The sequence below is a fragment of the Theropithecus gelada genome, chromosome X (genome assembly GCF_003255815.1).
Source record: "Theropithecus gelada isolate Dixy chromosome X, Tgel_1.0, whole genome shotgun sequence".
Taxonomy (NCBI): domain Eukaryota; kingdom Metazoa; phylum Chordata; class Mammalia; order Primates; family Cercopithecidae; genus Theropithecus; species Theropithecus gelada.
Genome location: NC_037689.1, coordinates 12,125,779 through 12,143,789, shown reverse-complemented (window position 1 = coordinate 12,143,789; position 18,011 = coordinate 12,125,779). Strand labels below are relative to the sequence as shown.

Below are 18,011 nucleotides of genomic sequence, written 5' to 3'. Positions count from 1 at the left end.
ATATATAATTTTTTTTTTTTTTTGAGAAGTAGTTTCACTCTTGTTGCCCAGGCTGGAGTGCAATGGCACAATTTCAGCTCACTGCAACCTCCACCTCCTGGGTTCAAGAAATTCTCCTGTCTCAGCATCCCAAATAGCTGGGATTACAGGCATGTGCCACCACGCCCGGCTAATTTTGTATTTTTAGTAGAGACAGGGTTTCACCATGTTGGTCACGCTGGTCTCGAACTCCTGACCTCAGGTGATCCGCCTGCCTCAGCCTCCCAAAATGCTGGGATTACAGGCGTGAGCCACCATGCCCGGCCAGTATTTTTTTGTTTTTCGTTTTTGGGGATTTTTTTTAATTTTTAATTTTTAGTAGAGACGAAGTCTCCCTTTGTTGCCAGGTTCATCCCAAACTCCTGGGCTCAAGTGATCCACCCACCTCGGCCTCCCAAAGTGCTGAGATTACAGGCCTGAACCACTGTGCTGATCCTGGCTCTTTTTTTTTTTTTTTTTTTTTAATGTGGGTTATTTAGAGAAAGCCTGTACCGTCAGATGGCAGGACCAGGAATACATTTAGGCTGAGAATGGGGTTGTGGAGCTGCGTGCCGTTGAGGAATGTGTTTTCCATATGATTTGAAAATGAAATCGAGCCTTTCCTCTTCCCCCACCAAAAAAGTTTTTGCAAGAGTTGGCCTTCAGCCGCCAGGGTCTTCTCCACTAGGATGGAGAGGAGCTTTGTTCTTTCCTTTTTAACCTGTTTGGGTTTAACCCTCCCAGTCTCTCTCTGTTCGGCATTTAACAACTTTTTTTGGTTGAAGTAAGAGGTAAACTAGCTATTCGTCCAAACTCCAAAGCTCAGGTTCACTGGGCCGTAAGCCTGTACCCACCATCCCCGTGCCTGCCAGGGGCGGCTTTGCAGGATTCTTCCAGCCGCGGGGTACAGGGACGGGGACGGGGCGGGGTCCCAGGCCCGTGCCATCCACCTACCAAGCCGCCGGGTCCCGGGAGGCGTTTCCCCTCTCCTCGGCCCACTGCCTGACCTTCGAGCCGCCTGAGAAGTTTCCAGCCTGGCGAGTGCCGAGCCAGGACGGCCTCCCCGCCCCCTCCTTGGAAAGGAAAGGCCCCGGCGACAACAGAGCCAGACCCACTCCTCCCGTCCCAATCTCCCGATCGGGGGCAGCCAGAAGGAGACTGACTGCCCTGTGCCCACCCGGGAACCCGGGCCCTTTCAACCGGGCTGGCTGGTGCGCCCTCTGCAAAGCCTGCGCCAGGGACGAGGCAGGCTCTACCTTCAGATTCCCAGGGCCTCTCTGTCACTGTCGCCGTCACCGTCGCCGGAGGCCCCAGCGGCTCTACCAGACTGTTGTGGAGGCCTCTCACCCGCACAGGTACCCCGGGGGCAGCTCGGGCGCTTGACGCCCCCTTCCCCGCTCCCTGCTGCCCAGCCACCCCTTTTGTGGCCACGGGCCGGACCTAAATGGAACATTTGGCTCCCCTGTCCCCTCCCCACTGGCTTCTATGAGGGAGCATGGGGTTAAAAGTCGCCATTGCAAAACTCCTGCCTCTGATCTTGAGCCTTATCTAAGACTGATAGGATGAAGGCCTTTGGAGTCTGAACACTGCCCGCCCCCTCCCTTTTTTTTTTTTTTTTTTTTTTTTTTTTGAGACAAGGTCTCAGTCTGTCGCCCAGGCTGGAGTGCCATGGCCCAATCTTGGCTCACTGCAACCTCCTCCTCCCAGGTTCAAGCGATTCTCCAGCCTCAGCCTCCCTAGTAGCTAGTACCACAGGCTTGAACCACTAAGCCGGGCTAATTTTTTGTATTTTTTGTAGAGAGGGGCTTTCAGCATGTTGCCTGGGCTGGTCTCAAACTCCTGACCTCAATGATCCTCCCACCTCAGCCTCCCAAAGTGCTGGAATTACAGGCACGAGCCACCGGCACCGGCCTGAGCCCATTTTTAATAGCCAAAAAACATTCCAAATGCTGCTGCAGATGCGGACACTTTGTATTTGGGACTGGTTTGGGCTGTGGTTTTTTTGTTTGTTTTGGTTTTGGTTTTTTGGTTTTTCTGTTTTTTTTGTTTTTTGTTTGTTTGTTTGTTTGTTTTTGAGAAGGAGTCTTACCCTGTCACTCAGGCTAGAATCCAGTGGCACAATCTCGGCTCACTGCAACCTCTGCCTCCCGGGTTCAAACGATTCCCCTGCCTCAGTCTTGTGAGTAGCTGGGATTACAGGCATCCGCCACCGTGCCCGGCTAATTTTTTTGTATTTTTAATAGAGATGCGGTTTCACCATGTTGGTCAGGCTGGTCTTGAACTCCTGACCTCGTGATTCACCTGGCTCAGCCTCCCAAAGTGCTGGGATTACAGGCGTGAGCCACCACGCCCAGCATGTGTTTCTTTTTTAAAATATAGTTTATTGGAGGAAATATTAGATCAAACATTATTTTTCTTTTTCCCCCCTCTATTCATTTGCCCACCCATGTGTAGGATCACTTACTTCAAAGCAGATAGCTACCCTGGGAGAAGGATGAAGATGCAGGCAATTTTTATTTATTTATTTAGAGACAGGTTCTTGCTCTGTTGCCCAGGCTGGAGTGCAGTGGCATGATCACGGCTCACTGCAGCCTCCATCCCCCGGACTCAAATGATTCTCCCACCTCAGCCTCCCGAGTAGCTAGGACCACAGGCATGTGCCATTACACTCGCTAATTTTTTGTTGTTTTGTAAAGTCAGGGTCTCACTATGTTGCCCACACCGGTCCCAGACTCCTGGGTCCAAGCAATCTTCCTGCCTCAGCCTCCTAAAGAGCTGGGATTACAGGCCTGAGCCCCTGTGCCTGACAAATGCAGGCAGTGTGGATCATTCCTGGAAACCGCCTACTCAGGGCAGAGGTACAGAAAGAAAAGATTGCTCTTGCAAGTTGCCTGTCTTTCCTCTCCCACATGGGATTCTTATCTGATTTTTTCTCCTTTTCAGATAATTTTTCTGTCTTCTCCCAGTTCGCTGGTCATGGTCTCTGGCCTAAAGTCCCAGCATAGAATGTTCCTCTCCTGTGGAGTCCAACACTCCTTGCCAAACTGGCACGGTGTCTTCCTGGGAAGCAAGAAATCACTGAAGGGCTGTCAGTTCCTGCCAGGGTGGTTCAATGCTGTCCTTTTCTCCACTCCTTCCATGGTCTGCGTTGGAAAATGCGTGTTAGTTCGAATTCAGCGAGTTCTCATTGGGGTGAACATAGTCCTAAAAATGCAGTTCATAAAAATCAACCACACAGAGAAGAAAAATAAATCAGTAAAACAGCTCAGAAAAATGCAGGTGTGGAGGGCCCTGGCCTCTGCACCCTCAAAGAAGGGGCTCAACAGCATCAACAGAAGGGGGGGAGCAGAAAGTGCCCTGCAGACACCCAGAAGGGCCGCCAATGAACAAACTGCCGGCTCCCTGACCCGCCCTGGGGCCCGGGGTATTGACATAAAGGGCGGCCTTGCACTATTTCAACAGCCAGTTCTCTGAGGATCACAAACACCAAGGAGTGGAGGTCAGGGTGTCGCTTTTTTGTTCTCTTTTTGAAAGATCATTTGAGAAGCACGTCACTGGTAAGTTGGTTGAAGATGTTTCATGGTCTCTGTTATCAGCTCTTTTCTTTTGCCTACATGTGTCTCTCCCTGTCACATTGCATATCCTCCTCTGATCTGGGGGAAGTGTATCCAGCCTTGCCAGTTCTTAGCCAGGTGTTTTACTATATTTGTTCTGTGCGATGACCTTTCACTCACCTCTGTTACCTTCAATAGATCTCCCCCGCGACCATGTCTTCCATTAAGATTGAGTGTGTTTTGCCAGAGAACTGCCGGTGCGGTGAGTCTCCAGTATGGGAGGAAGCATCCGACTCTTTGCTCTTCGTAGACATTCCTGCAAAAAAGCTTTGCCGGTGGGATTCACTCACCAAGCAAGTACAGCGAGTGACCATGGGTAAGGATGAAGGCTGAGCTCAGATCAGCCAGCTACCTTTTCCCAGGGGAGGGGTGGTCACCACGGCACCCTTCTTGTCAAAGCACACTGAATACACTTGTCATGTTGTCTGTCCCCACTCCATATCCTTCCACTCTGACCCAGGGTTTAATTATGGATGGTCAATACTGTCCTCTTCCTCTTTGAATGAGGGACAACATTCCTAGTTTTTTTTGGGGGGGAGGGGGGTTGTTTGTTTTTTTGTTTGTTTGTTTGTTTGTTTGTTTTGAGACAGGGTCTCACCATGTTGCCCTGGCTGGAGTGCCATGGTGTGATCACGGCTCACTGCAGCCTTGATCTCCTGGGGCTCAAGGGATCCTCCTGCCTCAGCCTCCCTAGTAGCTGTGACTACAGATGTGTGCCACTACGTCCAGCTAGTTTGTATTTTTTGTAGAGGTGGTGTTTCACCATGTTGCCCAGGCTGGTCTCAAATTCCTGGGCTCAAGAGATCCACCCACCTCAACCTCCCAAAGCGTTGGGACTACAGACATGAGCCACCACGCCCAGCCCATTCCCAGTTTTGTTTGGATGCTGGGTTACTCTAGTTTCTGTCTTTCCTTAATACCGTCAGATAACCATGGAAAGTTAAAGACGCAGCTATCTGCCTTGGGTCAGGCCAAGACCTTAATTTTCAAAACAAAACAAAACAAAACAAAAACAGGTGCCTCCCTTCTTTGAAAGTGAAAACTAGCTTTTGGATGTATAAAGAGTTAACCAGGACCATCTTTGCTCACTGCACAAAATAGGATTCATGATGGAATTTCATGTGAATTTGAGTGTGATGTGTTTATGGCCCTGTGAATTCTAAAGAAGGAATTTATCACTTCCTATGGCCCAAGGGAATGGGCTTGATGTAATTACCGATAGAGAAAAAAGTTTCTTGTTTTCACTGAGCCCATGGGAAAAAATATCAGGAATTCCTATAATCTTGGGACATTCTTTCTCAATCCGGAACTGGGACCTCAACTTTTTTCATTTTTTTAGACAAGGTCTGGCTCTGCCATCCAGGCTGGAGTGCAATAATGCAAATATGGCTCACTACAGCCTCAATCTCCCAGGCTCAAGCAATCCTCCCACCTTAGCCTCCTGAGTAGCTGGAACCACAGGCATGTGCCACCACACCTAGCTAATTTTATTTTTATTTTTTGTAGAGACAGGGTCTCCCTATATTGCCCAGGCTGATCTTGAACTCCTGGGCTCAAGTAATTATCCTGCCTTGACCTCCCAAAGTGCGGAGATTACAGGCATGAGCCACCACGGCCCGCTTTAAAATTCTTTATTTTTAAATGAAAGGGAACAACTTTGTTTTTTTTGAGACGGAGTCTCGCTCTGCCGCCCAGGCTGGAGTGCAGTGGCGCAATCTCCACTCACTGCAAGCTCCGCTTCGCGGGTTCACGCCATTCTCCTGCCTCAGCCTCCCGAGTAGCTGGGACTACAGGCGCCGCCACCACGCCCGGCTAATTTTTCGTATTTTTAATAGAGACGGGGTTTCACCGTGTTAGCCAGGATGGTCTCGATCTCCTGACCTCGTGATCCGCCCGCCTCGGCCTCCCAAAGTGCTGGGATTACAGGCGTGAGCCACCGCGCCCGGCCCCGGGAACAACTTTTTAATTCACCCAGAAGTATGACTGTGGTAAAGTGACTGTGACCTCTGAGGGTAGAATGGGGATGTGTTCCCCTTGCCTTTTCTAGTCTCTTTTGCAGCAGACACACGTGCCAATCTGTGATCTGAAAAGCGCCTCTCCCCCGCCCCCCGCCCCCAACCCATGGAAAAAGCTGTGGTGTCAGCAGTAGCTTAGAGAGCTACCAAGAGAAGTCTCAGGCTGTAGGTTGGGATCCCCGATGAGAGTTGTCCTACACATTCCCTGGGACCCTTGATGACTCCAATCAAAGTGTGAGCAGGGCTTTGAGCTAAGGGTGGCTCCTGAAGCTCCCATTATCTTACACTGAATGGGTGCTTAGGAAATGTTTTCAAAATCAATTCTGATAAATTTATTTCACCGCAGCAGTCAATCTCTCCACTTAAAAAAAAAAAAAAAAAAAATTCTTGGCCGGGTGCAGTAGCTCATGCCTGTAATCTCAACACTTTGGGAGGCTGAGATGGGTGGATCACTTGAGGCCGGGAGTTCAAGACCAGCCTGACCATCATGGTGAAACCCTGTCTCTACTAAAAATACAAACATTAGCCAGGCATGGTAGCACAGCCTGTAATCCCAGCTACTTGGAAGGCTGAGGCAGGAGAATCCCTTGAACCCAGGAGGCGGAGGTTGCAGTGAGTCAAGATCATGACACTGCACTCCAGCCTGGGCAACAGAGCAAGACTCCATTTCAAAAAAAACAAAAACAAAAAAAAAGTTTTCTTATACATGGAAAAATATTAAACAAAGAAAACCTAAAATTTAAAAACATAAAATATAGTAATATAATGAAGAGATGTGATTATACTATCTCTGCATCTACATTTCTATCTGTTTATTATTTTTTACGGTGGTTACTTCCAAAAAAGGATCTGAGAAACAATTTGCAATTAAATACATATAAAATAGGGCCCCTTAGAAAAGACAAATCCTGGGTCAGGTGCGGTGGCTCATGCCTAATATCCCAATACTTTGGGAGGCCAAGGCGGGTGGATCACCTGAGGTCAGGAGTTCGAAATCAGCCTGGCCAACATGGTGAAACCATCTGCTAAAAATACAAATAAAATTTAGCCAGGCGTGGTGGCACATGCCTGTAATCCCAGCTACTCAGGAGGCTGAGGCAGGAGAATTGCTTGAACCCAGGAGGCAGAGGTTGCAGTGAGCTGAGATTGCACCACTGCACTCCAGCCTGGGCAACAAGAACAAAACTCTGTCAAAAGAAAAAAAAAAAAAAAAGGCAAATCCTGTATCGGAGAGGCAGAGAGATGTCACAAACCCTAGTTGCTATAACTAAACTCAGTTTGTGTCTCTGAATTTTCTGGAGCATTTTTTGGCAAAATGGGGTATCACTTGCTCTGTGATGACTGTCCCAGTGCCCCTAGATTAGAAACTCCTCCTCTGAACTGGATGTGGCACTTGCTCCATATCATGGCCACTGTGCTTTCACTTCTCTGCTTCTCCCACTAGACTGGGAGCTTCCAGAGGAATTAGGTTTTATTCACATGTCTATCCATTGCTGCCCAGATCAGCACACATAATTCATACTCAACAAATGTACTAGGTTACATAGCCTTCCCTACTCAACAGAAGGAAGAGAGCGCTCCCATTGTCACGAGAGCTGGGCTCCCACTCTAAGCGATGCCAGGTAGCACAGTGACCTCAGTGGCCTCAGCCACTAAACTGGTACTGCTTTTTAACTGTTGCTTTGCCTCTACAGATGCCCCAGTCAGCTCTGTGGCCCTTCGCCAGTCGGGAGGCTATGTTGCCACCATTGGAACAAAGTTCTGTGCTTTGAACTGGGAAGAACAATCAGCAGTTGTCTTGGCCACAGTGGATAACGACAAGAAAAACAATCGCTTCAATGATGGGAAGGTGGATCCTGCCGGGAGGTACTTTGCTGGTAAGATTTCTCTTAACACCTACTTACTGAGCCTTGGAGGAAATACTTTGACATACAAAGTTCTCACTACTGGCCAGGGTGGTGGCTCACGCCTGTAATCCCAGCACTTTGGGAGCCAAGGCGAGTGGATCGCATGAGCCCAGGAGTTCGAGACCAGCCTGGGCAACATGGTGAAATTCTGTCCCTACCAAAGTTACAAAAAATTAGCTGGGTGTGGTGGCGTGCACCTGTGGTCCCAGCTACTCAGGAGGCTGAGTTGGATCATCTGAGCCCAGTAGTTTGAGGCTGCAGTGAGCCAAGATCGTGCCACTGCACTCCAACCTGGGTGATAGAGTCTCGAAAGAAAAGAAAGAAGGAAGGAAGGAAAGAAGGAAAGAAGGAAGGAAGGAAGGAAGGAAGGAAGGAAGGAAGGAAGGAAGGAAGGAAGGAAGGAAGGAAGGAGGAAGGAAGGGAGGGAGGGAGGGAGGGAAGAAAGAGAAGAAAGAAGAAAGAAAGAAAGAAAGAAAGAAAGAAAGAAAGAAAGAAAGAAAGAAAGAAAGAAAGAAAGAAGAAAAAGAAAGGAGAAAGAAAGAAAGAAAAAGAAAGTAAGAAAGTAAGTTAGTTCTCACTACCTCAAAAGTGTTATTTATAATGAATCTTGGGTTCTTCTTTTATTATTGCCTGAGTAACTTGTAGCACACACACACACACACAAAATCCTATGATAAAATCTTCATTTGTATTTCCGTCTCTAGCAGAGACTAAAATCTGTATGGTATTTTGGTGGTTTAAGTGAGTTTTAAATACAGGGGTTTTGTTGTTGATGTTTAAATCAGAAATATTTTCAAATCTACAGAAAAAAATAAGAATAGTACAGGCCGGGCGTGGTGGCTCACGCCTGTAATCCCAGCACTTTGGGAAGGCCGAGGCGGGCAGATCATGAGGTCAGGAGATTCAGACCATCCTGGCTAACAAGGTGAAACCCTGTCTGTACTAAAAATAAAAAAATTAGCCAGGCGTGGTGGTGGGCACCTGTAGTCCCAGCTACTGGGGAGGCTGAGGCAGGAGAATGCCGTGCACCTGAGAGGCAGAGCTTGCAGTGAGCCAAGGTCACGCCATTGCACTCCGGCCTGGGCAATAGAGAGAGGCTCCATCTCAAAAAAAAAAAGAATAGTACAAACAACACTTGCATTGTATACCTTTTACTCAGGTTCACCTATTGCTAACATTTTTTTCCATTTGCTTTATCATTCGCTGTCTGTATATATCTAAACATATTTATCTCTGGAGTCCTTTATTTAAAAAAAAAAAAAAAAAAAAGAGATGAGATCTCACTCTGTTGCCCAGGCTGGTCTTGAACTCCTGAGCTCAAGTGATCCTCACACCTCATCCTCCCAAGTGCTGGGATTACAGGTGTGAGCCACTGCGCCCGGCCTATCTCCAGAATCATGTGAGAGTAGGTTGCATGTATATCCTATGTGCCTTTACCCCTAAAATGCTGCAGTGTGAATTTCCCAAGAAAGATGACATATTCTTACATGACCACAGTTAGAGTGATCAACTTAAAAAAGTTTAGCATTGATATAGTCATTTTATCTGATATACTATTTAAATCCCAGTTTTGTCAATTGTGCAAAAAGTGTTCTTTCTCACGTTTTTTCCCTCCAGCACAGGATACAGTCTAGGATCATGGATTGCATTTCCTTTTCATATCTCTTTGATCTTTTTTAAAACTGGAACATTTTCATGGCTTTTTTTGTTGTTGTTTTTTATAACATTGCCATTTTTGAAGAATACAGCCAGCCCTACCCAACTCCCCCCTTTTTTAACAGGGCATTCCTTATTTAGTATCTGTCTGGTGTTTGTGATCAAGTTGATGTTATACATTCCTGACGGGAATACTGCATAGATAATGTTCTGTTCTCAGGGTAACCCATCTGGAGGTACACGATGTCCATGTGTCCCCTCGTTGGTGATTTTGATCGCCAGGTTAAGCCTCTGTCAGATTTCTCTACCGCATAACTATTTTTAATTGCAATTTATAAACAATTTGTGGGGGTTGTTAGTTATCTATTGCTGGATAAAAAATTACGCTGAAACTTAGAGGCTTAAAATAAGAAATATTTATTATCTCAGATGGTTTCTGAAGGTCAAGAATCTGGGTGCAGCTTAGCTGGATGGATCCAGTTCAGGCTATCTCATAAGACTGCAGTCAAGCTTTCCGCAGGGGCTGCAGCCTCGGAAAAGGCTGGATTCTCTGAAGAGGCCTGAAGGATCCACCTCTAAGCTCATTCACATAGGGGTTGGCAGGAGGCTTCAGCTCCTTAGCTGGTGGGTCTCTCCATAGGGCTGCTCAGGACATGGCTGCCCCTAGAACTAGTGATAAGAGGAGAGAGAGAGAGAGAGAGAGGAGAGAGAGAGAAAACGCATGCACCCAAGATCCAAGATGGAAGCTACAGTCTTTAGCCAATTGGAAGTGACATACCATCACTTCTGCCATATGCTATTTGGTCACACAGACAATGTCAGAGGGAACTATCCAAGGGTGAGAATGCTGAAAGGTGGGAATCATTAGGCGCTATCTTGGAGGCTGGCTACAACATGGGGAGATACTCTAAGTCCACACAAATATCCTGGTCCTCATCGAAATTTCTCCCTTAAGTTTTGCATTCGTTGATGATTCTTTCTTGAACCAAAGTTTACTATGATGGTTGCAGAATGACTTATATGCAGGTTTAAAAGAATTTTATCTACCGTTTTAAATTAGATAATGCATTTCACATATATTTCTCATCATAATAACCTTCTAAGTTAGCCAAAGTTGATTCTCCATCTCTGCTATTCCCACCTTCCCACACTGCCGCCTCATATTGTTGGCCCCGCTGTCCTGGCCCTGTGCATGTTCAACCTGGAAGGCAGGAGAGGTCAGAGCAGCTGACTGTAGACTGCTTCCCATCTTCCTGGGCTTTATACAACCACAGATATGGTCAGGGACAGGTTGAAAGATTAAAGATGAGGATCTGTTGGAAGCCCTTCTGCAGTAATTTCTGCAGGATAAAGATACGTGATTGGCTATTTCGCCTCCTGGTGAAATTGATTTTCTTTCCCTCTTTTGAGTAGAAGTTGACAGTTCTGCGCTCGCTTCAGCAGCATATCTACTAAAATTGGAACAATACAGAGAAGATTAGCATGGCCCCTGCACAAGGATGACACGCAAATGCATGAAGAGCTCCATATTTTTTTTAAAAAGTTTACAGTTCTGAGGCACTTTGTGAGACAAAAATAAAGATGGCCTCCAAGGCCTGCATTCTTAGCATGGAGTCTCTGGGCCATCAAGAGACCTCTTAAAATTGTAGGTGTCATTGTGGGTGTAACTATTAGGTATTACTATAATATTCTATAGTACTAATACTAATACTATAATATTATACTTATGATAATATATAGTTTTACTTTATATATTATAATATATAATTTTAATTTATATATTATAGTGTAATTATATACGTACATATAATTATATTATATTAATATAATTATATATTATATATTATATAATTGCATTATATAATATATAATACAACTATATAAAATATTATATATTATATTTATATATTATATTATATATAATTATGTTATAATACTATAGTATTCTTGCAGATGCCTAACACTAGTACAGTAGTATATACCTAATAGGTTACTCCGAGGTGCCCCAGGCCCAGAAAAAGGTGGGGTCATCTTATAGTCTAGATGGATTCTCAAGGTGATCGCACCCTGAAGATATCACCACACCCAAGATCTGACCTGTCTATGCTTGTTACTAGATAATGAAGCTGAGGCTCTAGATTATTCTGTCCACCAAGGAAGAGGCTTTCCAAGCAGCAGGAGATTCATGTGCATGTTCCAGGCCTCTTTTTCTGTGAGGCAGATATTGTGCAGGGAGAGCCATGAAACAAACCCAACTGACCTAGAGCAGGAAACTGCCAAGGGAACATCTTTCTCCCCAAGGAGGGAGGATCAACCCTGTCTTGCTTGCTATTCAGGCTTCCCATCTACATTGTCTCTTTGGCATCTGTGCCATCTCATTTTCGGCATCTGTTGATTCTCTTTTCCTATGTGAGTCGAGATTTCCATGTTTCTTTGTGTTGCCAAGTAATCTGGGGTTGTGTTCTAGACAGTTTGAATATTATGAGGCCCTGAGTCCTATTGAAATCCTTTGGCCGGGCGTGGTGGCTCAAGCCTGTAATCCCAGCACTTTGGGAGGCTGAGGCAGGTAGATCACTTGAGCTCAGGAGTTTGAGACCAGCCTGGGCAACACAGTGAAATCTCGTCTCTACAAAAATAAAAAATAAAACAAACGAGCCAGGCATGGTGGCTTACCCCCACAGACCCAGCTGCTCAGAGGCTGAGGTGGGAGGAACGCTTGAGTCCGGGAGGTTGAGGCTGCAGTGAGCTGTGATCACGCCACTGCACTCCAGCCTGGGCAACAGAGCAAGACTCTGCTAAAAAAAAAAAAAAAAAAAAAAACGAAGAAAAAAAAGAAGAAGCAGAAGGAGAAGGCGAAGGAGAAGGAGAAGGAGGGGGTTTGGCATGGCAGCTCATGCCTGTGACCCCAGCACTTTGGAGGCCAAGGCAGGTGGATTGCTTGAGTTGCTTGAGCTACTGGGGAGGCTGAGGTAGGAGAATCACCTGAGCCTCGAGGAGGTCGAGGCTGCATGAGCCGAGACCGCATCACTGCACTCCAGCCTGGGCAACCAGAGTGAGTCTAGGAGTTTGAGACCAGCCTGGGCAACATGGCAAAACCCCGTCTCTACTCAAAATACAAAAACAAAACCAAAACAAAACAAACAAACCTAGCCTGGTGTGGTGGTATGTGCCTGTAGCCCCAGCCACTCAGGAGGCTGAGGTAGGAGAATCGCCTGAGCCTGGGAGATTGAGACTGCAGTGAGCCATGATCGTGCCACAACACTCCAGCCTGGATGACGTATCGAAGAAGAAGAAGAAGAAAGAAGAAAGAAGGAAGAAGGAAGAAGAGGAGGAGGAGGAAGAAGAGAAGGAGGAGGAGGAAGAGAAAGAGGAGGAGGAGGAAGGGGAAGAAGAAATCCTTTGAAGAATGTTGTTATAGTTGTCTTAGCAGGCGATGTATATGTGTAGGTTCAGGCCACAAGTTCCAACCTGTTTTTTATTAGATGTTATTAGGATCTGTCTCACACGTGTGCCACCCAGTGGTCAGTCTGGGACCCAGAAGGAGTTCTATCAGCTCTGCTCTCAATGTCTTCAGTAGGCTAATTCGAATCCAATTCATGCATGTATAAGTCCAAGTTGGGGTGAGCCTAGGAGATGGTAAACAGCTTAACAGGATTGCGTTCCTGAGCAATTGCCCCTTCACTATTTCTCAGTCATTTCCAGTTTCCTGGACCTCTCCTTTTCATTCCACCAGCCAGAAACCACCCATTTCTATGACTGTGCTGCGTCTGGGACCAAGCAGCGAGGACAGAGAAAGATAATATAAAAGCAACAGTATTTGGCGTCACCCTTTTGGGGCTGCAACTTCACCCAATGGAGATGAACGTCTCCTTCCCTTGGAGTTTGCATTCCTACAGTTTCCTGCTGCTGGCCATTCTCTCTGCCATTGCTACCCCTGCTGCAGACTTGTCTGGGGACTGGTGCGTGAGAGAATGGAGAAAAAGGAGTGGAAAATAACCTAGGGATTTTCTCCACTCTCTCTGAGCTTCAGGAGTTTCCTTTTCTGCTCCTTGAACCAGATCTAGGGGGTTTCTCTTGGATCTCTGTCTGCACCACAGTGCACATTTCCAGATTTCAGGGTGCGTTGAGTTCAGGCTGGCAGATACCAGAGAAGAAAATGAAGAGCTCACCATCAATTCCATGATACTTCCACGTCTGCTGTTCTTCCCTGAGCTACCTGCTAATATTTGCTTTTCAGAGTTCTAAGATGGCTGTGCCATGTATTTTATCCAGGTTTTATAGCTGTGCTCAGTGGGAGAAAATGAGGTTCGTGCATGTTTACTCCGTCTTGTTTTGAACCAGCACCTCTAGGCACAGTTTTAATTTGCATTATATGCAAGGTAATTGTCATTTTTAAAAAATGTATATATATATATAGGGCCCAAATTGGAATTGTATAATGATTTCCTTTGATTTAATCACTGGAAAGGATCCCTGGTGAGAAAGGATGGTGTCGTGCATGGGGCAAGATGCTCTGGGGCAGAGCTGAGTGCTCTTTGGTTTTCATAGGCACCATGGCTGAGGAAACAGCTCCGGCAGTTCTTGAGCGGCACCAGGGATCCCTGTACTCCCTCTTTCCTGACCACCACGTGAAAAAGTACTTTGACCAGGTGGACATCTCCAATGGTTTGGATTGGTCGCTAGACCACAAAATCTTCTATTACATTGACAGCCTGTCCTACTCCGTGGATGCCTTTGACTATGACCTGCAGACAGGACAGATCTGTATGTATTTTTCATTATTTGTCTCAGTGCTGCCAGTATTGTTTTCACGTGTTTGTGACTAGTAAGGCGCCTCTCCCTCGCCTCATGTGAAGAGGTCCTTACTTAAATGGAGAGCTTTCTGATGCTACTATTCCAATACAGTAACGATAGCACAGACTTGACTGTGCTGCCAGTCAAATCATGGCCCTCAACATATTTAAATATGGCAAGAGTTTGGCATAATGTGGATAGATCTGGGGAAGCTAATAAAAAATAATTAATACAAATATAGATTCTCAATCCTCTTCCTTGCCATCATCACCAGAAAGAGGCTCACTGCAAAAGGGATCCTATTCTACCAGGAGGTGCCTAAAGGCAGATAATACTTAACGGAATATTGGCGCAAAAGAACAGAAACCTTGAGGTTTTTGATTGCTATTTCTTGTTTGTACTTTAGTTAACCATAGGCAAGTACTCAGAAGCTAATTACCAACCTTTCAAAATGGAAATGCAAAAAAAAAAAAAAAAGTAATTGCACGTTGTCCAACTCCATCAATATGCTTGAAAGGAGCCATAGTTGGAAAATGGGAGGGAAGGAATTATTTAGAATCTAGAAGGGAGTCCTTGAAACTGTTTCATGAAAGGTGCCAAACCTTTTATGAAACAAAAGAGCAACACTAATAATAAAAAATGACTTCGAAAAAATATCCCCAGAACTCTGCATGCAGATTTAATCAGAGGCAAACTATTCTGGTGCAGATGTTTTGCTTTGAAATATGTAGTGCTTGGGAGGCTGAGGCAGGAGAATCGCTTGAACCCGGGAGGCAGGGGTTGCAGTGAGCCAAGATCGCGCCACTGTACTCCTGCCTGGCAACAGAGCGAGACTCCATCAAGAAAGAAAAAGAAAGAAAGAAAGAAAGAGAGAGAGAGAGAGAGAGAGAGAAGGAAGGAAGAGAGGAAGAAAGGAAGGAAGGAAGGAAAGAAGGAAGGAAGGAAGGAAGGAAGGAAGGAAGGAAGGAAGGAAGGAAGGAAGGAAGGAAAGAAAGAAGGAAGGAAGGAAAAGAAAGAAGGATGTAGTGCTCTTTTTTATGACTGTTTGTACCCATTGTCATTATACGTGGTTTTAACATTTTTCCATTATACCTCAGTCTGATGACTGTAGTGACCTGGACTTTGTAGCATAAAGTTCTGGATTTTGATATTTGTTTTTTGTATACCACGGTTACCCCCACTTAAGGGCACCTAGGTGGTTTCTGCGTGCCCCTCCTGCCAGAAACAGGCTCTTCTAATATTTAGTCTTGATTTTGGAGCACTCAGTCAGGCAGAAAAAGAACTCATACATCTTGCTAGTTTTTGTGCATGAACTGTTCACGTGATACCATTAAGTTGCCTTGTGGATCTCAAGAGTTTTGTAACTGAAACAGCAAAGGTCTAACCACAAGCTGACATGTACTTGACATAGACATGCAGGGCCCCAATTCAGGTCAGCTTCAAAAAGAACTATTATTGGCATTTTAGTAAGAATTCTGCTTTCTTTTTTCTCTGAATGCTTAAACAGATGCCTGTACCCAAAGAAAAGACAATGAATCCATCCCAATCATGTGGTAAAAATCCTTTGTTCACATGCCAGACACTGGATAAGCTGAAGTGATCAGTATTTATAACCAGCTTGAGAGCTCCCTGTTTGATTCTCAGTATTTAGTGGCCTGTTGTTTTGTTGTGGTTCTGTTTTTGTTTTTGCCTTTTAACCATAGCCAACCGCAGAAGTGTTTACAAGCTCGAAAAAGAAGAACAAATCCCAGATGGAATGTGTATTGATGCTGAGGGGAAGCTCTGGGTGGCCTGTTACAACGGAGGAAGAGTGATTCGTTTAGATCCTGTGACAGGTAGGCCCACAGCAAACTGAAAAATCCTTGTCATGGCCAAGCAGAGATATAGCCCGAAAGTTCGTCAGAATTTCTTTTCCTGTAGAAGTGCATCTTTTTGCTCAAAATAAATTGTCAGGGAAAGTAGATTAAATATTAAATGCACAGATGAATCCTGACCTCCCCAGTCTTCTTAGATCTTCCCTAGAAACAATACACAGGTTGGAAATTGCTGCAACTAAACTTTAAATAAAATACTTGGTGGTCTAGGGAAAAGACTTCAAACTGTGAAGCTGCCTGTTGATAAAACAACTTCATGCTGCTTTGGAGGGAAGAATTACTCTGAAATGTATGTGACCTGCGCCCGGGATGGGATGGACCCCGAGGGCCTTTTGAGGCAGCCTGAAGCTGGTGGAATTTTCAAGGTGATATGACTATTTCTTTGATTTTGGGGGTTGGGGGGATCCCCTGTAAGTAACTGAGTGATTGGTACTTTTGCATACTTCTAAAGCATAATCCTATTTAGTATGTTAAGCTCATCATGCTAGACTGAAAAACATTTTATTTCGATTTTCTAGAGAGTAAGTTATCCGAATTCCAAGATGATGTGTTTAGCCTACTTTGTACATTAAATTTTTTTACTTCCTGTTTATTGAAATTCTTCAAATCAGTAGAATGAACTTGGAAAACCAATATTTACATCATGCCTAGAAGATCGGTTGATTGTTTTGATGTCTTAAGGATTTTTCAGATTTTTAACATCTTTTAGCAGTAGAATAAACACTGATAAAAATCGTAGAGCTTTTGAGCTGAAAAGAAATACATAATGTAGAAACCCCTTTCTTAGCAGGCGGCAGATGATAGAACTAATTCAGTTTTAAATCTAAGTTAGTCGTAAAAGATTGCTAGTTGAATTATAAACTATATGAATAATTGGGTTGGACCATAAATATCCAGTCAGGTAATTCCTTTTTATGATAGGAAATAAAACAAAGATAATAGGTGGCTAAGTATATTATTACAAATCATAAAAATGCTTTTGAAGAATACTTGTGAATTACCTTTCGCCTGAGATTCTCTCTTTTCTTTTTCAACAGATAACTGGTCTGGGGGTCAAAGGAATTGCTCCCTACTCCTATGCAGGATGAGGATAGGTCTTCTTTCCTGCCAGAGGGAGCTCTGAAGACAACTAGAGAATTCTGGGGCTGAAATTTCAATCTAGTTAGAAAGAAAAATGAGGCAATGATATTATTAACAGGGTTAAGTTTTAATTTACAACTTTTAAAAGGCAGAGCGTTGGCCGGGCGCGGTGGCTCAAGCCTGTAATCCCAGCACTTTGGGAGGCCGAGACGGGCGGATCACGAGGTCAGGAGTTCGAGACCATCCTGGCTAACACGGTGAAACCCCGTCTCTACTAAAAAATACAAAAAACTAGCCGGGCGAGGTGGTGGGCGCCTGTAGTCCCAGCTACTCGGGAGGCTGAGGCAGGAGAATGGCGTAAAAACCCAGGAGGCGGAGCTTGCAATGAGCTGAGATCCGGCCACTGCACTCCAGCCTGGGCGACACAGCGAGACTCCGTCTCAAAAAAAAAAAAAAAAAAAGGCAGAGCGTTTTTAACAAGGAGTGACAGGTGGCTTTGATAACACACTTATAAGGCTTTCTGTAAAAGGTACTATAGAAGAGCAAAGAATCGTTCAACTGTCAATCAGCCTCTTGATTCTTTGTAAATTGCCAGGGTGGGTAGGTACATACCTCTTCTTGATTCTGCATTTCATACTTAACTATATTAAAGCTTCAAGGAACAATAAATAATAATCTGGTAACGACCTATTATGTTCCCTTTTATTTTCATCATAATCTTATAAAATATACCAAAATGCTAACTAACCTACACTTCCTATATGTTATTTTACAAACTAAAATACGGCTGGAGGATAAGACGCAAACATACTGTCAAAATCCATGGTTCCAGCTGCCACCTACTGGATGTAAAAGTAATATGTCTCTTTAGAAAGACTTATTTCAAAAATAGCTTTATTGAGTTATAATTGGCCTGTACATATTTAAAGTGTACAATTTGACAAATTTGTCACAAATATACATTCATGAAACCAACACCACAAACAAGATAATGAATCTATCTACTACTCCAAAACTTTCCTTGTCCCGTCGTAATCCTTTCCTTCAGCCCCT

General features: G+C 44.9%; 1 protein-coding gene and 1 non-coding gene across 3 annotated transcripts; both read left to right on the top strand.

Annotated features, from left to right (window-relative positions):
* The first annotated feature begins 1,065 nt into the window (after positions 1–1,065).
* On the top strand, positions 1,066–17,646 carry RGN (regucalcin). 2 transcript variants are annotated; one of them, XM_025372707.1, is made up of 9 exons: positions 1,097–1,373; positions 2,962–3,575; positions 3,820–3,948; positions 7,342–7,524; positions 13,759–13,974; positions 15,708–15,839; positions 16,089–16,243; positions 16,916–17,106; positions 17,421–17,646. In XM_025372707.1, the coding sequence occupies exons 3-8, from the start codon at positions 3,945–3,947 to the stop codon at positions 16,964–16,966; spliced, it is 741 nt and encodes a 246-aa protein (XP_025228492.1). In that variant the 5' UTR covers positions 1,097–1,373; positions 2,962–3,575; positions 3,820–3,944; the 3' UTR covers positions 16,967–17,106; positions 17,421–17,646. The 2 variants fall into 2 exon arrangements, with proteins under 2 accessions (XP_025228491.1, XP_025228492.1); XM_025372706.1 differs by lacking the exon at positions 2,962–3,575 and having other exon boundaries at positions 1,066–1,373; positions 3,771–3,948.
* LOC112616642 lies at positions 10,638–10,744 on the top strand. The gene has a single exon (XR_003117685.1). It is a non-coding gene; the product is annotated as a U6 spliceosomal RNA (small nuclear RNA).
* Positions 17,647–18,011: the final 365 nt, after the last annotated feature.

Bases quoted from the DNA above. Each gene is read 5' to 3' on its own strand.
- RGN (XM_025372706.1), top strand. From the start codon at position 3,786: ATGTCTTCCATTAAGATTGAGTGTGTTTTGCCAGAGAACTGCCGGTGC. The intron at 13,975-15,707 runs GTATGTATTTTT...TTTTAACCATAG, and splicing joins CCTGCAGACAGGACAGATCT to CCAACCGCAGAAGTGTTTAC. The intron at 16,244-16,915 runs GTGATATGACTA...CTTTTTCAACAG, and splicing joins AAGCTGGTGGAATTTTCAAG to ATAACTGGTCTGGGGGTCAA.